Raw genomic sequence first — 20,976 nt, 5'->3', positions numbered from 1 at the left:
TATATGAAAATAACCGGTTTCCCTGAATCCCTTCACTAAATATTACCCTGTTCACACTCCAACAGATCGTCAGGTCCCAAGTATCATTCGCCTCCATTCACTCCTATCTAACACGCTCATGCACGCTTGCTGGAAGTCCAAGCCCCTAGCCCACAAAACCTCCTTTACCCCCTCTCTCCAACCCTTTCAAGGACGACCCTTACCCCTCCTTCCTTCCCCTATAGATTTATATACTTTCCATGTCATTCTACTTTGATCCATTCTCTCTAAATGACCATACCACCTCAACAACCCCTCTTCTGCCCTCTGACCAATGCTTTTATTAACTCCACACCTTCTCCTAATTTCCACACTCCGAATTTTCTGCATAATATTTACACCACACATTGCCCTTAGACAGGACATCTCCACTGCCTCCAACTGTCTCCTCGCTGCTGCATTTACCACCCAAGCTTCACATCCATATAAGAGTGTTGGTACTACTATACTTTCATACATTCCCTTCTTTGCCTCCACAGATAACATTTTTTGACTCCACATATACCTCAATGCACCACTCACCTTTTTTCCCTCATGAATTCTATGATTAACCTCATCCTTCATAAATCCATCCGCCGACACGTCAACTCCCAAGTACAGTGGACCCCCGCATAACGATTACCTCCGAATGCGGCCAATTATGTAAGTGTATTTATGTAAGTGCGTTTGTACGTGTATGTTTGGGGGTCTGAAATGGACTAATCTACTTCACAATATTCCTTATGGGAATAAATTCGGTCAGTACTGGCACCTGAACATACTTCTGGAGTGAAAAAATATCGTTAACCGGGGGTCCACTGTATCTGAAAACATTCACTTCTTCCATACTCCTCCTCCCCAATTTGATATCCAATTTTTCTTTATCTAAATCATTTGATACCCTCATCACCTTACTCTTTTCTATGTTCACTTTCAACTTTCTACCTTTACACACATTCTCAAACTCATCCACTAACCTTTGCAATTTTTCTTTAGAATCTCCCATAAGGGTTATAATTGAAAGAATTAGAGGTAAGACATAATGTAGGATTGCGGATGAGCAGGGAGGCTTCAGAGTGGGTAGGGGATGTGTAGATCAAGTGTTTACATTGAAGCATATATGTGAACAGTATTTAGATAAAGGTAGGGAAGTTTTTATTGCATTTATGGATTTAGAAAAGGCATATGATAGAGTGGATAGAGGAGCAATGTGGCAGATGTTGCAAGTATATGGAATAGGTGGTAAGTTACTAAATGCTGTAAAGAGTTTTTATGAGGATAGTGAGGCTCAGGTTAGGGTGTGTAGAAGAGAGGGAGAATACTTCCCGGTAAAAGTAGGTCTTAGACAGGGATGTGTAATGTCACCATGGTTGTTTAATATATTTATAGATGGGGTTGTAAAAGAAGTAAATGCTAGGGTGTTCGGGAGAGGGGTGGGATTAAATTATGGGGAATCAAATTCAAAACGGGAATTGACACAGTTACTTTTTGCTGATGATACTGTGCTTATGGGAGATTATTATTATTATTATTATTATTATTATTATTATTATTATTATTATTATTATTATTATATAAATAATTTGTAATTTTTATTCACACAAAAAATATAAGATTTACTGTTATTCCTTATTGCAATAATTGTATAAATAATGTCAAACCATTCATGACTGCATATTGGAATGGACAGTGACGTCATTTGTTTACTCTTAAACATAGCCAAGCAATGGACCATTTCTCCTACATTGAGCTCAATTTCAAGGTACTTTTCATCGTGAAAGCAATCAAAATCATATCTACTTCTGTAATATATCTTCCATTCTATCAAATGAGACCAAAAAAACGAGAATATAACCATAAAAACCATTCGAAATTACCTCTAAGGGGTGGCTAATTGCTGAGAAGTGATCTCCATTATTTATGCTTAGATTTCTTTCATTTTTGGTGTACGTTAAGATACAATTCCCGAGATCTAGAGCAAAAGCCCCTCACCAGTGTCAAGGAACCTGCCTTGGTATGGAAGCAAAAAATCAACCCATCGACTGCTCATATTTGGAAAAACTCACACGTGGACACGCTCGCAAGTAGAGGTTCCACTGTACTTCAGTCATAACAAGGTAGTTTGGTTATACTTCAGTAATAACATGACAGCTTGGTTATACTTCAGTAATAACATGGTAGCTTGGATATACAGTAGACAGTTATATTATATGACAGTTATGTTCCTGAAAACACCATGTTTGATAAACTAAAGAAATTATGGGAAAAATAGGGTTATATTTCTGGGAGCCACAAAAATGCCAAACAACTTTTTTTTAGACCTCCAGATCTTACAAAAATAAAAGTGAATATGTAATTGTAGTTCATTATTGTGATGAATTATGCTGTTTTTACTGTTTAAGACTACAAATGCAACAGAAATAATAGTATTTCTTACCTTATATTGTGGGTGTTGGTGTTTGTGGATGACTGTGAAGAGAGTGGAGAGTTATGTTGTGGCCCTACTGGGCTGAGGTGGATGGTAGAGGTACTGGTACTGAAGTTGATGGTTGTACTGGAGAGTGCACAAGTTCTGTAATGGATTTCTGGGCTATTTTACCCAGCAGTATATTATACAGCCGATGGTAAGGTATCAGCTGCTCTAGACACCATTTCACAGCACTGCTTTTAGATTTGTCATAGTCCTCTTCAGTGAAAAAGTCTGACTTTAAATCAGTAAGTCAGTCAATAAATCAGTCAAGTCAGTCAGTAAAGTAAATCAATAAAGTCAGTAGGCAAGTCAAGTAAATCAGTCAAATAAGTCAAGTCAGTCATGTCAGACAGTCACGTCAATAAAGTCAGTAAGTTAAGTGTCAGTCAAATCAGTCAAGTAGGTCAGTCAGTCCAGTCAGTCAAGTCATTCAGTTATTCATCACATAAACTAATACATTTACCTCATTCTTTTTAATTGTACAAAATGAAGCTTCATTAATGCCACAGGCTATCTCTTGTCTAATATCTCTATTCTCTTTGTTAATTCTATGGCTTAAACACTCGTATACCTACTGGGTGCTATGACTGCTTGGCAGATACAAGATATGGCAATTAAAAGAGCAAAACACAAATCTGTCCTAAGACAGAATGGAACTGGACATGTATTAACGATGGCTGGGATGGCGTGGTGGGAGTGTCGGGGGTGGCAGGGGATGGCAGGAGTGTAGGGGGTGGCAGAGGATTGTGGGAGGTCTTCCCTGTTGACCCACAACAAGGCTGCAGCTTGAGCTGGGGAAATTTTTTCCGCACCCACAAACAGAACTGTGTTAAGTTAATTTTATGAAGTGTTGTATAAAATTGTGCCACAATTTTTCGATAGTGCAATAACCAAAACATGGTAAATAAATCTGTGTAATATAACAGTCTACTGTACTTCAGTAATGAATAGAATCATACTAGGCAGTTTATCTAAAAACCTAGCCAATTTAGTCATTATGATTAATGAGGAACTCTCATAACACAGCACTCCCACTTACAATCTTAAGTCTCCATTACCTACTTTGAAACTATCGCTAATGCTGTAACTAACCAGCTTTGCCACTTGTCGTTTATGGCAGCTGATTGAGGTAGGTGGGGCTCAAACTAACTTTCTCATGCACATGACAGTGGGGTGAAAGATTCATGACAAACACAATCCAAGGCTTTTAGTATTGTTAACCAATTAAAGATTCTGAGGGTAAGGTATTACATAGCTTGAGCATAATGATTTCCAATGGTAATGTTTAAGTAGTTTTTCTACGTCTTTTTTATATGATTTTCCAAGTGCTGCTAACGTTGCTTATGTCGTTCTGTTCTGCTGTTGTGAGTGATTAATGTGTGTGTTTACCTAGTGTGCTCACAGCCTTCCTTGAATCCACTTTATTGTTTAAACAGGGCAATTAGTTTTTCAAAGCATTTGTTTTCTCCCAAAGTCAATATCAGCTTGTGGCTAGTCTTGACTCTATAATACAACTCATCTTCATCTGTGCCAAGTTGTTATGGGCGATATTAACCTTGTAATGCTCTGGTCATTTTTTATCACCTTAGATTATATTATATATTTTTAGATATTAACAATATAACACAGATTTTGTGTTCCCTATTCTAGGAGCAGTGAAAAGGTTAAAGGTTAGTGCATCACAAAACTCTTACTAAGTCCCACTTACAAGTTTCTCATCTTGAGTTCCACTCAGCACTTCCCGATTCTCTAGCTCTTTTCTGATTGGGTCGTGAGGAGGTAGATTCATAGGGTAGACAATCATGATGGCTCCTCGCAAAATATCAAGAGCATCACATATGTGTTGCTCTGTTAGACACACGCTGCTTTTAACTTGCTCCTGAAAATATCAAACATAGTAGATGCTCATACTGCTGATAAACATATGAGAAAACATCAATTACATTATAAATTTAATTTTGTGTTTTAATCACGGGGGTGTTCTAAATCCATAGCGTTCATATGCCTAAGGAGTGGGAAGCGGCCAGGTTCAATCCAAGGTAGGGGAGAATTAATCTGAGAGCATTTGGGCCAGGACCCCTCTTTGAGTAGGGATTTCTTTATCTAAGAAATTTAAAAAAGATACAGGAGGGCCCCACATATACAGCACCTCTTCGGTGTTCCACGTTTTCATTCACTTTCAACTGAGCCATTGTTCATTTTGTTCCACGCACTGGCGATTGTAACTGGAACACAGAACAACGGCTTGATTAAAAGCTAACAAAAATATGGCACACCAAAGAGGTGCTGTATATGCAGGGCTGTATATTATAAATATAGCAGGGCCCCGTAACACAAGGCTTCACACTTATTACATTGGCATTTTGGAGCCAATTACATAATTATTTACAATGACTCGCTCTTCCAATATTGGGACAACCATATTTTCTTAAGGATGAATTATAAATACAGTAAACCATTCATATAACTGACTAACAGTGGAGAGTGTCTACGTTTTCAATAAAGCAATAATATTAAAAAAAAAAAAAAAAAAAAAACTTAAGTACTCTTCTGTATAGCTAATGAAGCTGTGAATACAATTTTCAGAGTATACTGCAATAACTGTAGAAAAACTTCTTCTTCCAACAAACTGGCCATATCCCACCAAAGCAGGATGACCCAGAAAGAAAAACAAGTTTCTCTTTTTAACTTCAGTAATGTATACAGGAGAAGGGGTTACTAGCCCCTTGCTCCCGGCATTTTAGTCGCCTCTTACGACACGCATTGTTTACGGAGGAAGAATTCTATTCCGCTTCTCCATGGAGAAACTACAGAAAATATAGGGGTTAAAATTTATCCAGTGAATCCTGTCCATTGCTTTAAAAGTCAGTTATAACGAGGGTTAAGTGTACAGTAGAACCTCAGTTTCATTTGCCTTGGTTTTCGACGACTTTTCTTTAAAATTTTGTTCATCACCTCAGTTTTTGTCGAGTTGACAGTGGTCCGCCATACCAAACGTGTCCGCCCATGCCCACACAAAGCATCCCACACGTTCTGAGTCAGTCTGGCTTTGTTTCTCGTCAGTAGAGGGTGGTAGTGATGGTGGTAGAGGGTGGTAGTGATGGTGGTAGAGGGTGGTAGTGATGGTGGTACAGGATGGTAGTGATGGTAGTAGAGGATGGTAGTGATACAACTGACCATGACTTGCTCCATATAAAATTGTCGCACTCTGGTATAAGAGGGCACTCCCTCAACTACCTAGTCGTCTTACCTCAGCAACAGAAGCCAACATGTGTACACAAACGGGGCAAACTCTTCTGCACAGCCAATTACAGTTGGTGTCCCACAGGGAAGTGTCCTAGGCCCTCCTCTCTTTCTCATATACATAAATGACCTACCAAATGTATCGCAACTACTCAAACCCACACTATTTGCACATGACACTACATACGTCTTCTCTCACCCGAGCCCAGTCACACTAGCCAATACTGTAAATACCGAATTACAGAAAATATCTACCTGGATGAGTACAGTGGACCCCCGCATAACGATTACCTCCGAATGCGACCAATTATGTAAGTGTATTTATGTAAGTGCGTTTGTACGTGTATGTTTGGGGGTCTGAAATGGACTAATCTACTTCGTACTAACAAACTTACTCTAAACATTGACAAAACCTACTTCATTCAGTTAGGTAACAGAGCTACAGGCGTCCCTCTTAACATAATGATAAACGGATCACCTATCACAAAATTCACAGAGGGAAAATTTTTAGGAATCCACCTTGATAATAGACTCAAATTTCAAACACATATACAACAAATTTCCAAAAAAATTTCCAAGGCCATAGGCATACTATCGAAGATACAGTACTATGTTCCACAGTCAGCCCTCCTAAAACCAAGGTTCCACTGCAATGTATTTTTTTTCGTTGGTTTTTGCCAAATACAGTGGACCCTCGGGTAACGATGACATCGGCTAGCAATAAAATCGGATAGTGATGCGTTTTAGCGTAAAAATATTGGCTTGGCCAACGACGAAAAACCTGGTTAAGGACAATCGTCCTAAACACGTCCGCCTGTCTGTCTGGCCTGAGCGCACCTCGGCTGCCCTGCCTTCAGCTAGTGTGCCATTGTTTACAAGCCACTGCAGACGGTTCCAATCATACATTCGATACATTTTGTATTATTCCATTGTTTTTAGTGCTTGTAACTGCTAAATAAGCTGCCATGGGCCCCAAGAAAGCTTCTAGTGCCATTCCTGTGGTAAAAAGGGTGAGGTGTACAATCGAATTGAAGAAAGAGATAATCACAAAGTATGAAAGTGGAGTGCATGGCTCCGAGCTGGCCAGGTTATACATTAAACCCCAATCAATTATTGCTACTATCTTGGCCAACAGAAAGGCAATCAAGGAAGCTGTTGTTGCAAAAGGTGCAAGTCTGCTTACAAAACAGCAATCAAGGAAGCTGTTGTTGCAAAAGGTGCAAGTCTGCTTACAAAACAGAGAACGCAAATACTCGAAGATGTGGAGAGACTGTTATTGGTGTGGATCAATGACAAACGATTATCAGGAGATAGTGTTTCACAGCCAATCATATGTGAAAAGGCAAGGCAGTTGCATGATGATTTAATTAAAAAAATGCCTGGAACTAGTGGCGATGTTAGTGAATTTAAGGCCAGCAAAGTGTGATAAGGCATAGTGAGGCTGCCAGTTGTGACCAAAAAGTGGCTGAAAAATTTGTGCAGGAATTCAAGTAGTGCATAAACACTGAAAAATTAAAACCCCAACAAGTGTTTAATTGTAACGAAACAGGCCTGTTTTGTAAGAAACTGCCAAACAGGACCTACATTACACAGGAGAAAAAAGCACTGCCAGGACACAAGCCTATGAAAGACAGGCTAACTCTAATGTTTTGTAGTAATGCTAGTGGGGATTGCAAAGTGAAGCCTCTACTTGTGTATCACTCTGAAACTCCCAGAGTGTTCAAGAAAAACAGTGTCGTCAAGGCTAATTTGTGTGTGATGTGGAAGGCAAACAGTAAGGCATGGGTCACTAGGGACATTTTCCATGATTGGTTCTATCATGTGTTTGGCCCCACTGTGAAAAAAATACCTCCTGGAAAATAAATTGGACCTCAAGTGCCTCCTGGTATTAGACAATGCTCCTGCTCATCCTTCAAACTTGCCTGAGCGAATTGTGGAGGACTTGAATTTTATCAAAGTCAAGTTCTTGCCTCCTAATACCACTCCTCTCCTCCAGCCCATGGACCAGCAGGTCATTTCAAATTTCAAAAAACTGTACACCAAAGCAGTGTTTCAAAAGTGCTTTGAAGTGACCTCAGACACTCAACTGAACCTAAGAGACTTTGGGAAAGATCACTTTAGTATCCTCAATTGCATGAACCTTATAGGTAAGGCTTGGGAGGGAGTGACTAACAGGACCTTGAACTCTGCTTGGAGGAAATTGTGGCCACAATGTGTACAAGGGAGGGATTTTGAAGCATTTGGGGCTAACCCTGAGGAGCTTATGCCAGTTGTGGAATCTATTGTGGCATTGGGGAAGTCCTTGGGGTTGGAGGTTAGTGGGGAGGATGTGGAAGAGTTGGTGGAGGACAATGAAGAGCTATCCACTGATGAGCTGCAAGAGCATCTGCAACAGCAAGAGACCACAACTGAGGAAACTGTTTCAGAGGAGGGGAGAGAAATGGAGGAAGTTGCCTTCTTCAATGATTAAGGAAATTTGTACAATGTGGACAAAGGTGCAAACCTTTATAGATGAAAATCACCCTGACACAGCTATTGCAAGCCATGCTGGTGACTTACAATGACAATGTTGTGATCCATTTTAGGAAAATCTTAAAGGAACGCAAGGTACAGAGCTCTATGGACAGATTTTTGGTGCGACAGAGGTCCAGTGACTCAAGTTGTTCCCAGTGGCATTAAAAGAAAAAGGGAAGTAACCCCGGAAAAGGACTTGGTACCTAAAGTCCTTATGGAAGGGGATTCCCCTTCCAAACAATAATACACCTCCATCTCCCCTCCTCCCATCTCATTACTCATCACTACATCTTCAATAAAGGTAAGTGTCACTAATTCTTCATTTAGCACAGTATTTACTGTGCATGTATCCTTGTTTTTCTGTGTAGGAAAATGTATATTTCATGTGAAAAAAAAAAATTTCATACTTTTGGGTATCTGGAAAAGATTAACTGGATTTCCATTATTTCTTATGGGGAAAATTAATTCGGCTAACGATAAATTCGGCTAAGGACAAGCTCTCTGGAATGGATTAATATCATTGGTCGAGGGTCCACTGTATACTAAAATGGTGAAAATGTGACATTAAAACAATATCAAGGATGGCTGACACAAACCACTACCAATATAGTATGCTCCTTGCTTAGCGACAAATTCATTTGCAAGGCTTTTGCTAAATCGGTGACATCTGGCTTATCATCCAGTGCACCAAAGACCTTATCATAATAATCTAGCAACTGTGAAAGCAGGGACAACCTGCTCTAAACCCATTCTGTCCTGAACTGTGCAATTGTTGCGATTCCATGTAAATGCAAGTCTTGCTTCTTAGGATCTGTTCAAAGAGTCTGATAATGCAAAGTTAGTGCTATTAGTCTGTAATTCTTTACAACTGCTTTCTGCTACCTTTGTGAAATGGGACAATATCAGTGGTTTTTCAATGGCTGTGGGATGACACCCTACAATAAACTACAAAGGCGTAAAATAATGGTTTCTTACATTTTTTAAATAATATGATTGAGTTTCACAAGACTGGTCCTGGGGCAGAATGCATGGACATGCTGTCGACGGCTTCTTCAAATTCAACCAGACATAGGAAATCAGAAATTGTGAGGATATCAGTGTCATTTTGAGTTTCATTCATGAAAAATTTATTTGGATCATTGATCTGTAAACTGATGAGTTGGTCACTGATCACATCATCTTGTAACTTCAGTATTTCACTCATTTCCTTATTGTCATCAGTGTATGTTCCATCTCCATTAATTAGCCCTTTCAGGGTTGGTGCCATACTAGCACGGCTTGCACACCAGGGTTGGTGCTGTGCTAGTACGCATAAATTCTAGCGCCTTCAAATCTAGCGAGAGAAAGCTTGTAGGCCTACATATGAAAGAATGGGTCTATGTGGTCAGTGTGCACAGTATAAAAAAAATCCTGCAGCACACAGTGCATAATGAAAAAAAAACATTCGACCGTGTTTTTGGTTTAAAGCAGCAACTTTGCAGTGTATTTTCGTATGCTATTTATGGTTGTATTCTAGTTTTCTTGGTCTCATTTTATAGAATGGAAAACATATTATGGAAATTGAGATGATTTTGATTGGTTTCATAATGAAAAGTACCTTGAAATTGAGCTCAAAGTAGCAAAAATGTTCGATTTTTGCCAAAGTTCAAAGGTAAACAAATCATGCCATGCATCCGATACATGTCAACTGGTGAGTGTTATATTCTTTTACAAGTGCCCTGATATTATTTATACCATTTCTATGCCATTTCTACAAGAAAGCAGTAGTCTGCATAACATAAATCTTCTATTTTTTGTGAGAATAAAAATTCAAAGTGGAAAGCAAAAGAAATGTAACAGAGGCCTGGGGACATGAGTAATGAACAGAGGAAATGTTATTTTAGTGCGAGAAATGTCTCTCTTGTTTATTCTGGACCCTATTTGGAAATTGGCATCTTTTGAAATTTGTGTGAAATTGGCAAAATTGCCAATTTCTGTCCACATTATTGGATAGTTGAAATCAGTAAATGGGTGGTTTCTTGTACTCATTCGATTGAAAAAATGAAGTTCTAGCGAAATAGGTATGATTTTTGTCGACTGGTACATTGGAATTGGCAGAAAATAGGGCTCAAAGTGGGTGAAATCGCCGATGAGTAAACATCGTCGAGACCGCTGACTTCGCGAGATCATAATTCCGTAAGTTTTTCCATCAAATTTCGTACTTTTGGTGTCATTATGATCGGGAAAAGATTCTCTGTCATTTCATAAGAAAAAATAATAATTTTTTTTTTTTTTTTTCAAAAAATTTCTGACCCTGAGAACAAGTTTAGGAGAGGGCCTGCCGACCCTGAAAAGGTTAGAGGCCATATACTGGATGTAGTTTTTGCCCTGGATTTTACATAAGGGAAGAAGTATTTGGGATTTCTTCTAATTTCATTTCTGGCTTTTTGCTCCCTCTGTCTCTTTTGGACTGTATATGATGTAACAGGTTTGTGCTCAATGTTCTCTATTTCTTTAGCCAGAATTTCCTTTTGTGGATCAGAGAGTCTGCTGCTTTTGAGAAGTTCTGATGTCTGTTGTCTTCTTTGGTAGAAGAAGCACCTCTCTTTATCAAATTTGCATCTTCTCCTGTGCCACTGAGACATGTGCCTACTACATACATGTACTTCCAACACCAGAGAGGTTAGCCTCCTGAGAAACTAATTTAGATCATCAATAGTCATAACAGCTTCCCAGTGGATATGTATGTATGTATATATGTATGTATAAGTGAGAGTGTACACCTACTCCCCCCCACGCACACAGCCAGCTACTACTGAACAATACAACTACACCCAGCCAGTCATCCACTTCACAATAAAAGCTGTCAATATTTTACTTACTTTAGATACAATTGCCTTAGCTTCAGCAACAGTCTTCAACAACACTTCTTGCATCTTCTCCAGTGGTTGGCAACCATTTCTTCTTCCACACACATCCCTGAATACAAGTAAAACATTGTTGTATAGTGTCACTACTGTTTACCAGGTATAATAAAGGTTTACCAGGAATGACAAGTGTTTATCAGGTAAGACAACTGTTTGCCAGGTTCAGTGATTACCAGTGAACACTTCTTTTTTTTTTAACACACTGGCCATCTTCCACTGAGGTAGGGTACCCCTCCCCCCCAAAAAAAAAAACTCATGTGTTCAATCACTGTCCTGTCAGAAGCATTCTGACTTCACAGTTCAGATGTCCCTCCAAGCTGCAATATTCTCACTCCTCCTTCAGAGTGTAATTATTATTATAATTATAATCATGGGGAGCGCTAAACCCGTAGGATTATACAGCGCATGTGGGGGATGGAAGGTATTCAGGTTCAATTCAGGGAACCGGAGCACAGATCCAATTCCCTAGATCAAGAGCCCCTCACCAACGTCAAGGAACCTCCCTTGAGGGGCCTTCAGAGTGTAGGGTTTGAACTTCTCACCTCCAGGACTTAAGTCTGGCTAGCCAAGTTCATGAATCCCTTCATAAATGTTACCTTGCTCACACTCCAACAGAACATCAAGTCATAAATACCACTTGGTTCTGCTCTTATCTAATATACTCATAAAAGCATGTTGGATGTCCAAGCCCTTAGAAATCAAAATCTCCTCTATCCCAACCTTTAACCTTTCCTATGACAACCCCTACCCCTCTTTCCCTCCACTAGATTTATACACCTTCCTAGTAATTTTTGCTCCATCTTCTCTAAATATCCAAACCACCTCAATAACCTCTCCTCGGTAACTCCACGCCTCATTTTAATCTCCACACTCTGGATTTTCTGCATGATATTCACACCACACACTGCCCTTACACATAATATCTCCACTGTCTCTAGCCTCCTCTTTGTTGCAATATTTAATACTCGTGCTTCACACCCATATAAGAGTGTTGGTACCACTATACTCTGGTAAATTCCCTTTTTTGTCTCCATGGATAAGGTTCATTGTCTTTACTGATGCCTCAGAACACCACCCACCTTTCCCCCATCACCACTCTCATACCTCTGCCAACAAGTCCATTTCTATGTATATGAACACATTTACTTCCCCCATGTTCCCTCTCTCCAATCAGATATCCAACCTCTCATTGTCTATAGTTATATGATACTCTTATAATCTTGCACTTTCCAATGTTCACTTTTAATTTCCTTCATTTCCATATCCTCCCAAATTTCCAAATTTATCCACCAACCTTTGCAACTTTTCTTCAGAGTCTTCTAAAAGCACCATGTTATCAGCAAAAATCAACTGTGACATCTCCCACTCTGCATTTGATTCTTCATCTCTTTATCCCACTCCTCTTCCTTACACCCTACCATTTGTTTCTTTTACAACTCCAATCATGACAACATCACACATCCCTATCTCAGGCCTACTTTCACTGGAATATAATCTTCCTCTTTCCTATATACCCCAACCTGAGATTTGCTATGCACATAAAAACTTCTTACTGCTTTAAGTAACTTACTATCTGTTCCATACACTTACAACATTTGCCACACTGCTCTACTATCTAACCTACCATATGCCTTTTCTAAATCCATAAATGCAACAAAAAGTTCCTTACCTTTATCTAAGTATTGTTCACTTACATGCTTCATGTAAACACTTAAACACTTGGTCCACACATCCCCTGCCCTTCCAAGAACCTTGTTCATCTGTGACCCTGCTCTCTGTCTTACTTTTAATTCTTTCAATAGTAACTGTACCATATACCTTACCTGGTATACTCAACATGTTTATTCCCCTATAATTCTTATACTATCCTTAATCCCTTTTTATCCTTATAAAAGGGAACTACACATGCTCTCTTACCAATCCCTAGGTACCTTCCCACTTTCATGTATACATATATTGAACAAGTGCACCAACCACTCCAAAACTATATCCCCACCTGTTTTTAACATTTCTATCTTAATCCCATTTATCCCAGTGGCCCGGTGGTCTGGTGGCTAAAGCTCCCGCTTCACACACAGAGGGCCCGGGTTCGATTCTCGGCGGGTGGAAATTCCGACACGTTTCCTTACACCTATTGTCCTGTTCACCTAGCAGCAAATAGGTACCTGGGTGTTAGTCGACTGGTGTGGGTCGCATCCTGGGGGACAAGATTAAGGACCCCAATGGAAATAAGTTAGACAGTCCTCGATGACGCACTGACTTTCTTGGGTTATCCTAGGTGGCTAACCCTTCGGGGTTAAAAATCCGAATGAAATCTTACTCTTACTCTCTTATCCCCTTTCATTCTAACCACTGCCTCGTGTATCTCCCCCCACTCACATCTGGATCCTCCTCACTCCTGAAAGATGTTATACCTCCCTGTCCAATGCATAAAATCACTGCCTCCTCCTCTTCATCAATATTCAACAATTTCTCCAAGTATTCCTCCCATCTTCCCAATAACTCTATCTTCCCTTCTAAAAATTTCCCTCTTTTGTTTTAACTATTAAAATCATTCATTCCCTTGGCTTTCTCCACTTATTGATCTGACTCCAAAACTTTTTTCTACTCTCCTTTCACATTCCACTCACCACTCTGTCAATCTCTGTTTCACTCTCCATGCACACCACCTTCCATATATAACTTCTATTTTGTAAAAACCTCTCATATGCCAACTTCTTCTCCCTTACCATCCTCTCTACCTCATTCCACCAATCACTCCTCTTTCCTTCTGCACCCATCATTCTATATCCACAAACTTCTGCTGTACACTAACACTGCATTCTTTAAATCTACTCCTTATCTCCTCATTACATGTACTGGCTCTAACCCACCTTTCTCCCAATAGTTGCTTAAATCCTACCCTATTTCCTCCTCTACTTTACAAACTTTCACTTCTCTCTTACACACCAATGACATTCTCTTTGTACCCCATCTACCTCTTACTCTCAATGTAGGTACTTCCAAATAATGATGCATGTCACCTTTCTAAAATCATGCACATTCTAAAGTCTACCCATCAACCTTTTATCTACTAAAACACAGTCCAACAAACTGCTATCATAATGCCTTATATTATATCTTGTATACTTATTCCTCAATTCTTCCTCTGTAGGTCATGCATGTCGTAAGGGGGCGTCTAAAATGCCAGAAGCAAGAAGTTAGTAACCCCTTCTGTATATTGTGCCCAAGAATTAGGCAAGCTTGCCTAATTCTTGGGCACAACCTACTTCCACATTGAACAAATGTGACACCACCTATGACTGCTGCACCTCTCCTGCCATACGGTTTATAAGCTGCTTCTCCGCTCATCTGTCGCATTCTACTCAAGATTGATGGACTGAACACATCGACTCAAGGTTGAGGGACTGATTACCTCATTCTCCTCCTGTTCTTCAAGTTTCTCCTATGTATGGACTGATGAAGCCACTGTGTGGCGAAACGTTTCCTCAATAAAGATACCCAAGAGTTGCACATGTGTCTAATTTATCAACATGTCGGTTCTCTGAACCATTCATCTACAAACCTGTCAGACACTGCAACTTCTTGGAATCTTAATACTTAGGAATTCTTCCCTTCTGTATATATTACAAAATTTAAAAGGAGAAACTTTCGATTTTCTTTTTGGGCCACCCTGCCTCGGTGGGATACGGCTAGTTTGTTAAAAAAAAAAAACTTATTCCTCCTCTTTTCTTTTAAAAACATGTATTATATAGTTCAATTAAAGTGGCCCCCATTATTATTTACTCCTGCCACTTCTAACTTACCTACTACCTCCTCTATAAAAGATTCTCCCACTTTAGCACTGAGGTCCCCCAAAACAATTACTATTTTCCTACTTAATGCACAGCTCCCTACAATACAATACATTTTTTTATTTCTTTGCAAGTTTACATTGAGATTCTGTAGTTACAATAATGATTTTCAGTGTAAAGAGAGCCACTATCATGCCATGGCATTATGGGCAGACTAAATTAATGGCTTACAGACTACTTAATACTAGAGAAATTGATCATAGTTTAAGTTGTACATCTACGTAATACTAAACTACGCAAATACTACCCTAATACTAAACACCTCTCAAAATCTCTCTGTCTCTTTCTCTTTCTCTCTCTCTCTCTCCTCTACATTCATCCCTTCCCAGGTGCATAAACGCTTAGAACAGCCCACATTTTACATCTCGCCCTTATTTTAATCCACATAATCCTTGAATTCATACATTTACATTCCATGTTTTCTTTCCATAAATGATCATTGACAGCAAACTTCTGGCAAGACCATGATTGAAGGAATGATAGTGAATACAATACAAGAAGGAGAGGTTTTTTAGTGCCAGGAAGGAGAAAAAACTGGCAGGAAATGGCAGAAATCGTACACCAAATCCAGTCATTCCTGGAGTGGAACCACAGTCGATGGCCTCCACTCCAAACCAACAGATACAGATACTAATGCCGGAAAAAAAATCCCCCCCCAGTACCAACAATACCACCAGTCCGATGACATTCTTCTTTGCAAATATACAGGGTCTAAAGCCAGCAACAAACAACAAAATACCTTTCATCCGTGGACTGCTTGCAGAGGCAAAGGCAATGTTCGCGGCTTTCACTGAGACCCACATAAAGGATCACTTGGACAACGAAATATGGATCCCAGGTTACAACCTATACAGATGTGACAGAGTGAACAGGCAAAAGGGGGGGGTTGGCCTGTACATTGCAGAGTCACTTGTTTGCACAGAACTGCTAAATGCCTCAAATGATGTAGTGGAAGTTTTAGCGGTAAAGGTCGAGAACCAAAACCTAGTCATTGTGGTAGTCTACAAGCCTCCGGATGCAACATCCCAGCAATTCCAGGAACAGCTGTTAAAAATTGACCACTGTCTGGAAAATCTTCTAGCTCCTGCACCCAACATCTTGCTCCTGGGGGATTTCAATTTAAGGCACCTAAAATGGAGGAATATAGCAAATAATATTGTTGGGTGCAGTAATAACACCAGGAGGCAGCTCTGATGAAAACTCACACTCACACGAGCTTTTAAATCTCTGCACAAAATTCAATTTAAACCAGCAAATAATAGAGCCTACTAGACTGGAGAATACACTAGATCTCATCTTCACTAACAATGATGATCTGATAAGAAATGTCACCATATCAAGAACAATATATTCAGATCACAACATAATTGAGGTTCAGACATGTATGCGTGGAGCCCCAGACCGACATAATGAGACTAGTCACGAGGGAGCATTCACCAAATTCAACTTCAATAACAAAAACATAAAGTGGGACCAAGTAAACCAAGTCCTAACCGATATAAGCAGGGAAGATATACTAAGCAACACAGACCCCAACGTATGCCTAGAACAGATTAACTTGGTGGCACTCGATGTATGCACAAGGCTTATTCCTCTAAGAAAAAGGAGGAGTAGATGTAAAACAGAAAGAGACAGGCACTCCCTTTACAGGCGACGGAAAAGAATAACAGAGCGGCTAAAAGAGGTCAATATATCTGAAATGCGTAGGGAGACACTGGTCAGAGAAATAGCAAGCATCGAACTCAAGCTAAAGGAATCTTATAGGAGTCAGGAATCGCGGGAAGAACTAAAAGCCATAAATGAAATCGAAAGAAACCCAAAGTATTTCTTCTCCTATGCCAAATCAAAGTCGAGAACAACATCCAGTATTGGGCCCCTACTTAAACAAGATGGGTCCTACACAGATGACAGCAAGGAAATGAGTGAGCTACTCAAGTCCCAATATGACTCAGTTTTTAGCAAGCCGCTAACCAGACTGAGAGTCGAAGATCAAAATGAATTTTTTATGAGCCACAAAATTTGGTTAACACAAGCCTATCCGATGTTATCCTGACGCCAAATGACTTCGAACAGGCGATAAATGACATGCCCATGCACTCTGCCCCAGGGCCAGACTCATGGAACTCCGTGTTCATCAAGAACTGCAAGAAGCCCCTATCACGAGCCTTTTCCATCCTATGGAGAGGGAGCATGGACACGGGGGTCGTCCCACAGTTACTAAAAACAACAGACATAGCCCCACTCCACAAAGGGGGCAGTAAAGCAACAGCAAAGAACTACAGACCGATAGCACTAACATCCCATATCATAAAAATCTTTGAAAGGGTCCTAAGAAGCAAGATCACCACCCATCTAGAAACCCATCAGTTACACAACCCAGGGCAACATGGGTTTAGAACAGGTCGCTCCTGTCTGTCTCAACTATTGGATCACTACAACAAGGTCCTAAATGCACTAGAAGATAAAAAGAATGCAGATGTAATATATACAGACTTTGCAAAAGCCTTCGACAAGTGTGACCATGGCGTAATAGCGCACAAAATGCGTGCTAAAGGGATAACAGGAAAAGTCGGTCGATGGATCTATAATTTCCTCACTAACAGAACACAGAGAGTAGTCGTCAACAGAGTAAAGTCCGAGGCAGCTACGGTGAAAAGCTCTGTTCCACAAGGCACAGTACTCGCTCCCATCTTGTTCCTCATCCTCATATCCGACAGACAAGGATGTCAGCCACAGCACCGTGTCTTCCTTTGCAGATGACACCCGAATCTGCATGACAGAGTCTTCTATTGCAGACACTGCAAGGCTCCAGGCGGACATCAACCTGAACCTGTATTCCCTGGAATGCAGGCGGGAGAGATACATGATTATATACACCTGGAAAATCCTAGAGGGACTAGTACCGAACTTGCACACGAAAATCACTCACTACGAAAGCAAAAGACTTGGCAGACGATGCAACATCCCCCCAATGAAAAGCAGGGGTGTCACTAGTACGTTAAGAGACCATACAATAAGTGTCAGGGGCCCGAGACTGTTGAACTGCCTCTCAGCATACATAAGGGGGATTACCAACAGACCCCTGGCAGTCTTCAAGCTGGTACTGGACAAGCACCTAAAGTCGGTTCCTGACCAGCCGGGCTGTGGCTCGTACGTTGGTTTGCATGCAGCCAGCAGCAACAGCCTGGTTGATCAGGCTCTGACCCACCAGGAGGCCTGGTCACAGACCGGGCCGCGGGGGCGTTGACCCCCGGAACTCTCTCCAGGTAAACTCCAGGAATGATTTCCTTTCTTTCAAATCACCTTACCTTGGTGGGAGACAGTTGGTGTGCTAAAAAATATTATTACTGTACTGATATTGTTATTATTATTATGTATTTTTATTATTGGAGATGACAGAGTGGGAGAGGCACTGTCAAGAAATTTAATGAAATCAAGAAAAAATTTTGGAGTGAGATAAACAAGCTAAGAAAGACAAGGGAATGAATGGACTTGTCAGTTAAAACAGGGGAAGTTAGTAGATGGGGAGTTGGAGGTATTGGGTAGATGGCGGGAATATTTTAAGGAACTTTTAAATGTCGATGAAGAAAGGGAGGCAGTCATTTCATGTACTGGCCAGGGAGGTATAACATCTTTTAGGAGTGAAAAAGAGCAGGATGTGATTGTGTGGGGGAGGTGCATGAGGCATTACATAAAATGAAAGGGGGTAAAGCAACGGAAACTGATGGGATCATGACAGAAATGTTAAAAGCGGGGAGAGGGGGGGTTATAGTGTTGGAGTGGTTGGTATTTTTGTTTAATAAATGTATGGAAGAGAGGAAGGTACCTAGGGATTGGCAGAGAGCATGTATAGTTCTTTTATATAAATGGAAGGGGGACAAAAGAGATTGTAAAAATTATAGGAGAATAAGTTTACTTAGTATACCAGGAAGTGTATGGTAGGGTTATTATTGCAAGAATTAGAGGTAAGACAGACAGTAGGAATGCAGATGAGCAAAGAGGCTTTAGAGTGGGTAGGAGATGTGTAGATCAAGTGTTTACACTGAAGCATATATGTGAACAGTATTTAGATAAAGGTAGGGAAGTTTTCATTGCATTTATGAATTTAGAAAAGGCATATGATAGAGTGGATAGGGGAGCTATGTGGCAGATGTTGCAAGTATATGGAATAGGTAGTAAGTTACTAAATGCTGTAAAGAGTTTTTATGAGGATAGTGAGGCTCAGGTTAGGGTGTGTAGAAGAGAGGAAGATTACTTCCCAGTAAAAGCAGGTCTTAGACAGGGATGTGTAATGTCACCATAGTTGTTTAATATATTTATAGATGGAGTTGTAAAAGAAGTAAATGCTAGAGTGTTTGGGAGAGGGGTGGGATTACATTATGGGGAATCAAATACAAAATGGAAAGTGGCACAGTTACTTTTTGCTGATGATACTGTGCTTATGGGTGATTCTAAAGAAGAGTTGCAAAGGTTAGTGGATGAGTTTGGGAGGGTATGTAAAGGTAGAAAGTTGAAAGTGAACATAGATAAGAGTAAGGTGATGAGGGTATCAAATGATTTAGATAAAGAAAAATTGAATATCACATTGGAGAGAAGGAGTATGGAAGAAATGAATGTTTTCAGATATCTGGGAGTTGATGTGTCAGCGGATGGGTTTATGAAGAACAAGGTTAACCATAGAATTGATGAGGGAAAAAAGGAGAGTGGTGCGGTGAGGTATATGTGGAGACAAAAAAAATGTTATCAATGGAGGCAAAGAAGGGAATGTATGAAAGTACAGTGGACCCCCGCATAACGATCATCTCCGAATGCGACCAATTATGTAAGTGTATTTATGTAAGTGCGTTTGTACGTGTATGTTTGGGGGTCTGAAATGGACTAATCTACTTCACAATATTCCTTATGGGAACAAATTCAATCAGTACTGGCACCTGAACATACTTCTGCAGTGAAAAAATATCGTTAACCGGGGGTCCACTGTATAGTGGTACCAACACTGTTATATGAACGTGAAGGGGTTGTAAATGCTGCAGCGAGGAGGGGGTTGGAGGCAGTGGAGATGTCCTGTCTAAGGGCAATGTGTGGTGTAAATATTATGCAGAGAATTCAAAGTGTGGAAATTAGGAGATTATTATTATTATAATCAAAAAGAAGTGCTAAGCCACAAGGGCTATACTTTTATTTTTTTATTTTATTATCACACTGGCCGATTCCCACCAAGGCAGGGTGGCCCGAAAAAGAAAAACTTTCACCATCATTCACTCCATCACTGTCTTGCCAGAAGGGTGCTTTACACTACAGTTTTTAAACTGCAACATTAACACCCCTCCTTCAGAGTGCAGGCACTGTACTTCCCATCTCCAGGACTCAAGTCCGGCCTGCCGGTTTCCCTGAATCCCTTCATAAATGTTACTTTGCTCACACTCCAACAGCACGTCAAGTATTAAAAACCATTTGTCTCCATTCACTCCTATCAAACACGCTCACGCATGCCTGCTGGAAGTCCAAGCCCCTCGCACACAAAACCTCCTTTACCCCCTCCCTCCAACCCTTCCTAGGCCGACCCCTACCCCGCCTTCCTTCCACTACAGACTGATACACTCTTGAAGTCATTCTGTTTCGCTCCATTCTCTCTACATGTCCGAACCACCTCAACAACCCTTCCTCAGCCCTCTGGACAACAGTTTTGGTAATCCCGCACCTCCTCCTAACTTCCAAACTACGAATTCTCTGCATTATATTCACACCACACATTGCCCTCAGACATGACATCTCCACTGCCTCCAGCCTTCTCCTCGCTGCAACATTCATCACCCACGCTTCACACCCATATAAGAGCGTTGGTAAAACTATACTCTCATACATTCCCCTCTTTGCCTCCAAGGACAAAGTTCTTTGTCTCCACAGACTCCTAAGTGCACCACTCACCCTTTTTCCCTCATCAATTCTATGATTCATCTCATCTTTCATA

General features: G+C 40.4%; 1 protein-coding gene across 5 annotated transcripts in view; it reads right to left on the bottom strand.

Annotated features, from left to right (window-relative positions):
- LOC128688039 (cilia- and flagella-associated protein 298) overlaps nucleotides 1-20,976 on the bottom strand; it is a 68,860-nt gene that overhangs the window by 25,318 nt on the left and 22,566 nt on the right. For all 5 annotated transcript variants that reach the window (XM_070090060.1, XM_070090056.1, XM_070090057.1 and 2 more), the window contains 2 exons: nucleotides 11,107-11,203; nucleotides 4,197-4,367 (listed from right to left, as the gene is read on the bottom strand). In XM_070090060.1, the coding sequence (XP_069946161.1) occupies nucleotides 4,197-4,367; nucleotides 11,107-11,203 (268 nt within the window). The remainder of the gene's footprint in view (nucleotides 1-4,196; nucleotides 4,368-11,106; nucleotides 11,204-20,976) is intronic.

Source organism: Cherax quadricarinatus, chromosome 30 (assembly GCF_038502225.1).
Source record: "Cherax quadricarinatus isolate ZL_2023a chromosome 30, ASM3850222v1, whole genome shotgun sequence".
Classification (NCBI taxonomy): domain Eukaryota; kingdom Metazoa; phylum Arthropoda; class Malacostraca; order Decapoda; family Parastacidae; genus Cherax; species Cherax quadricarinatus.
This window is presented reverse-complemented; position numbering and strand designations above follow the sequence as displayed.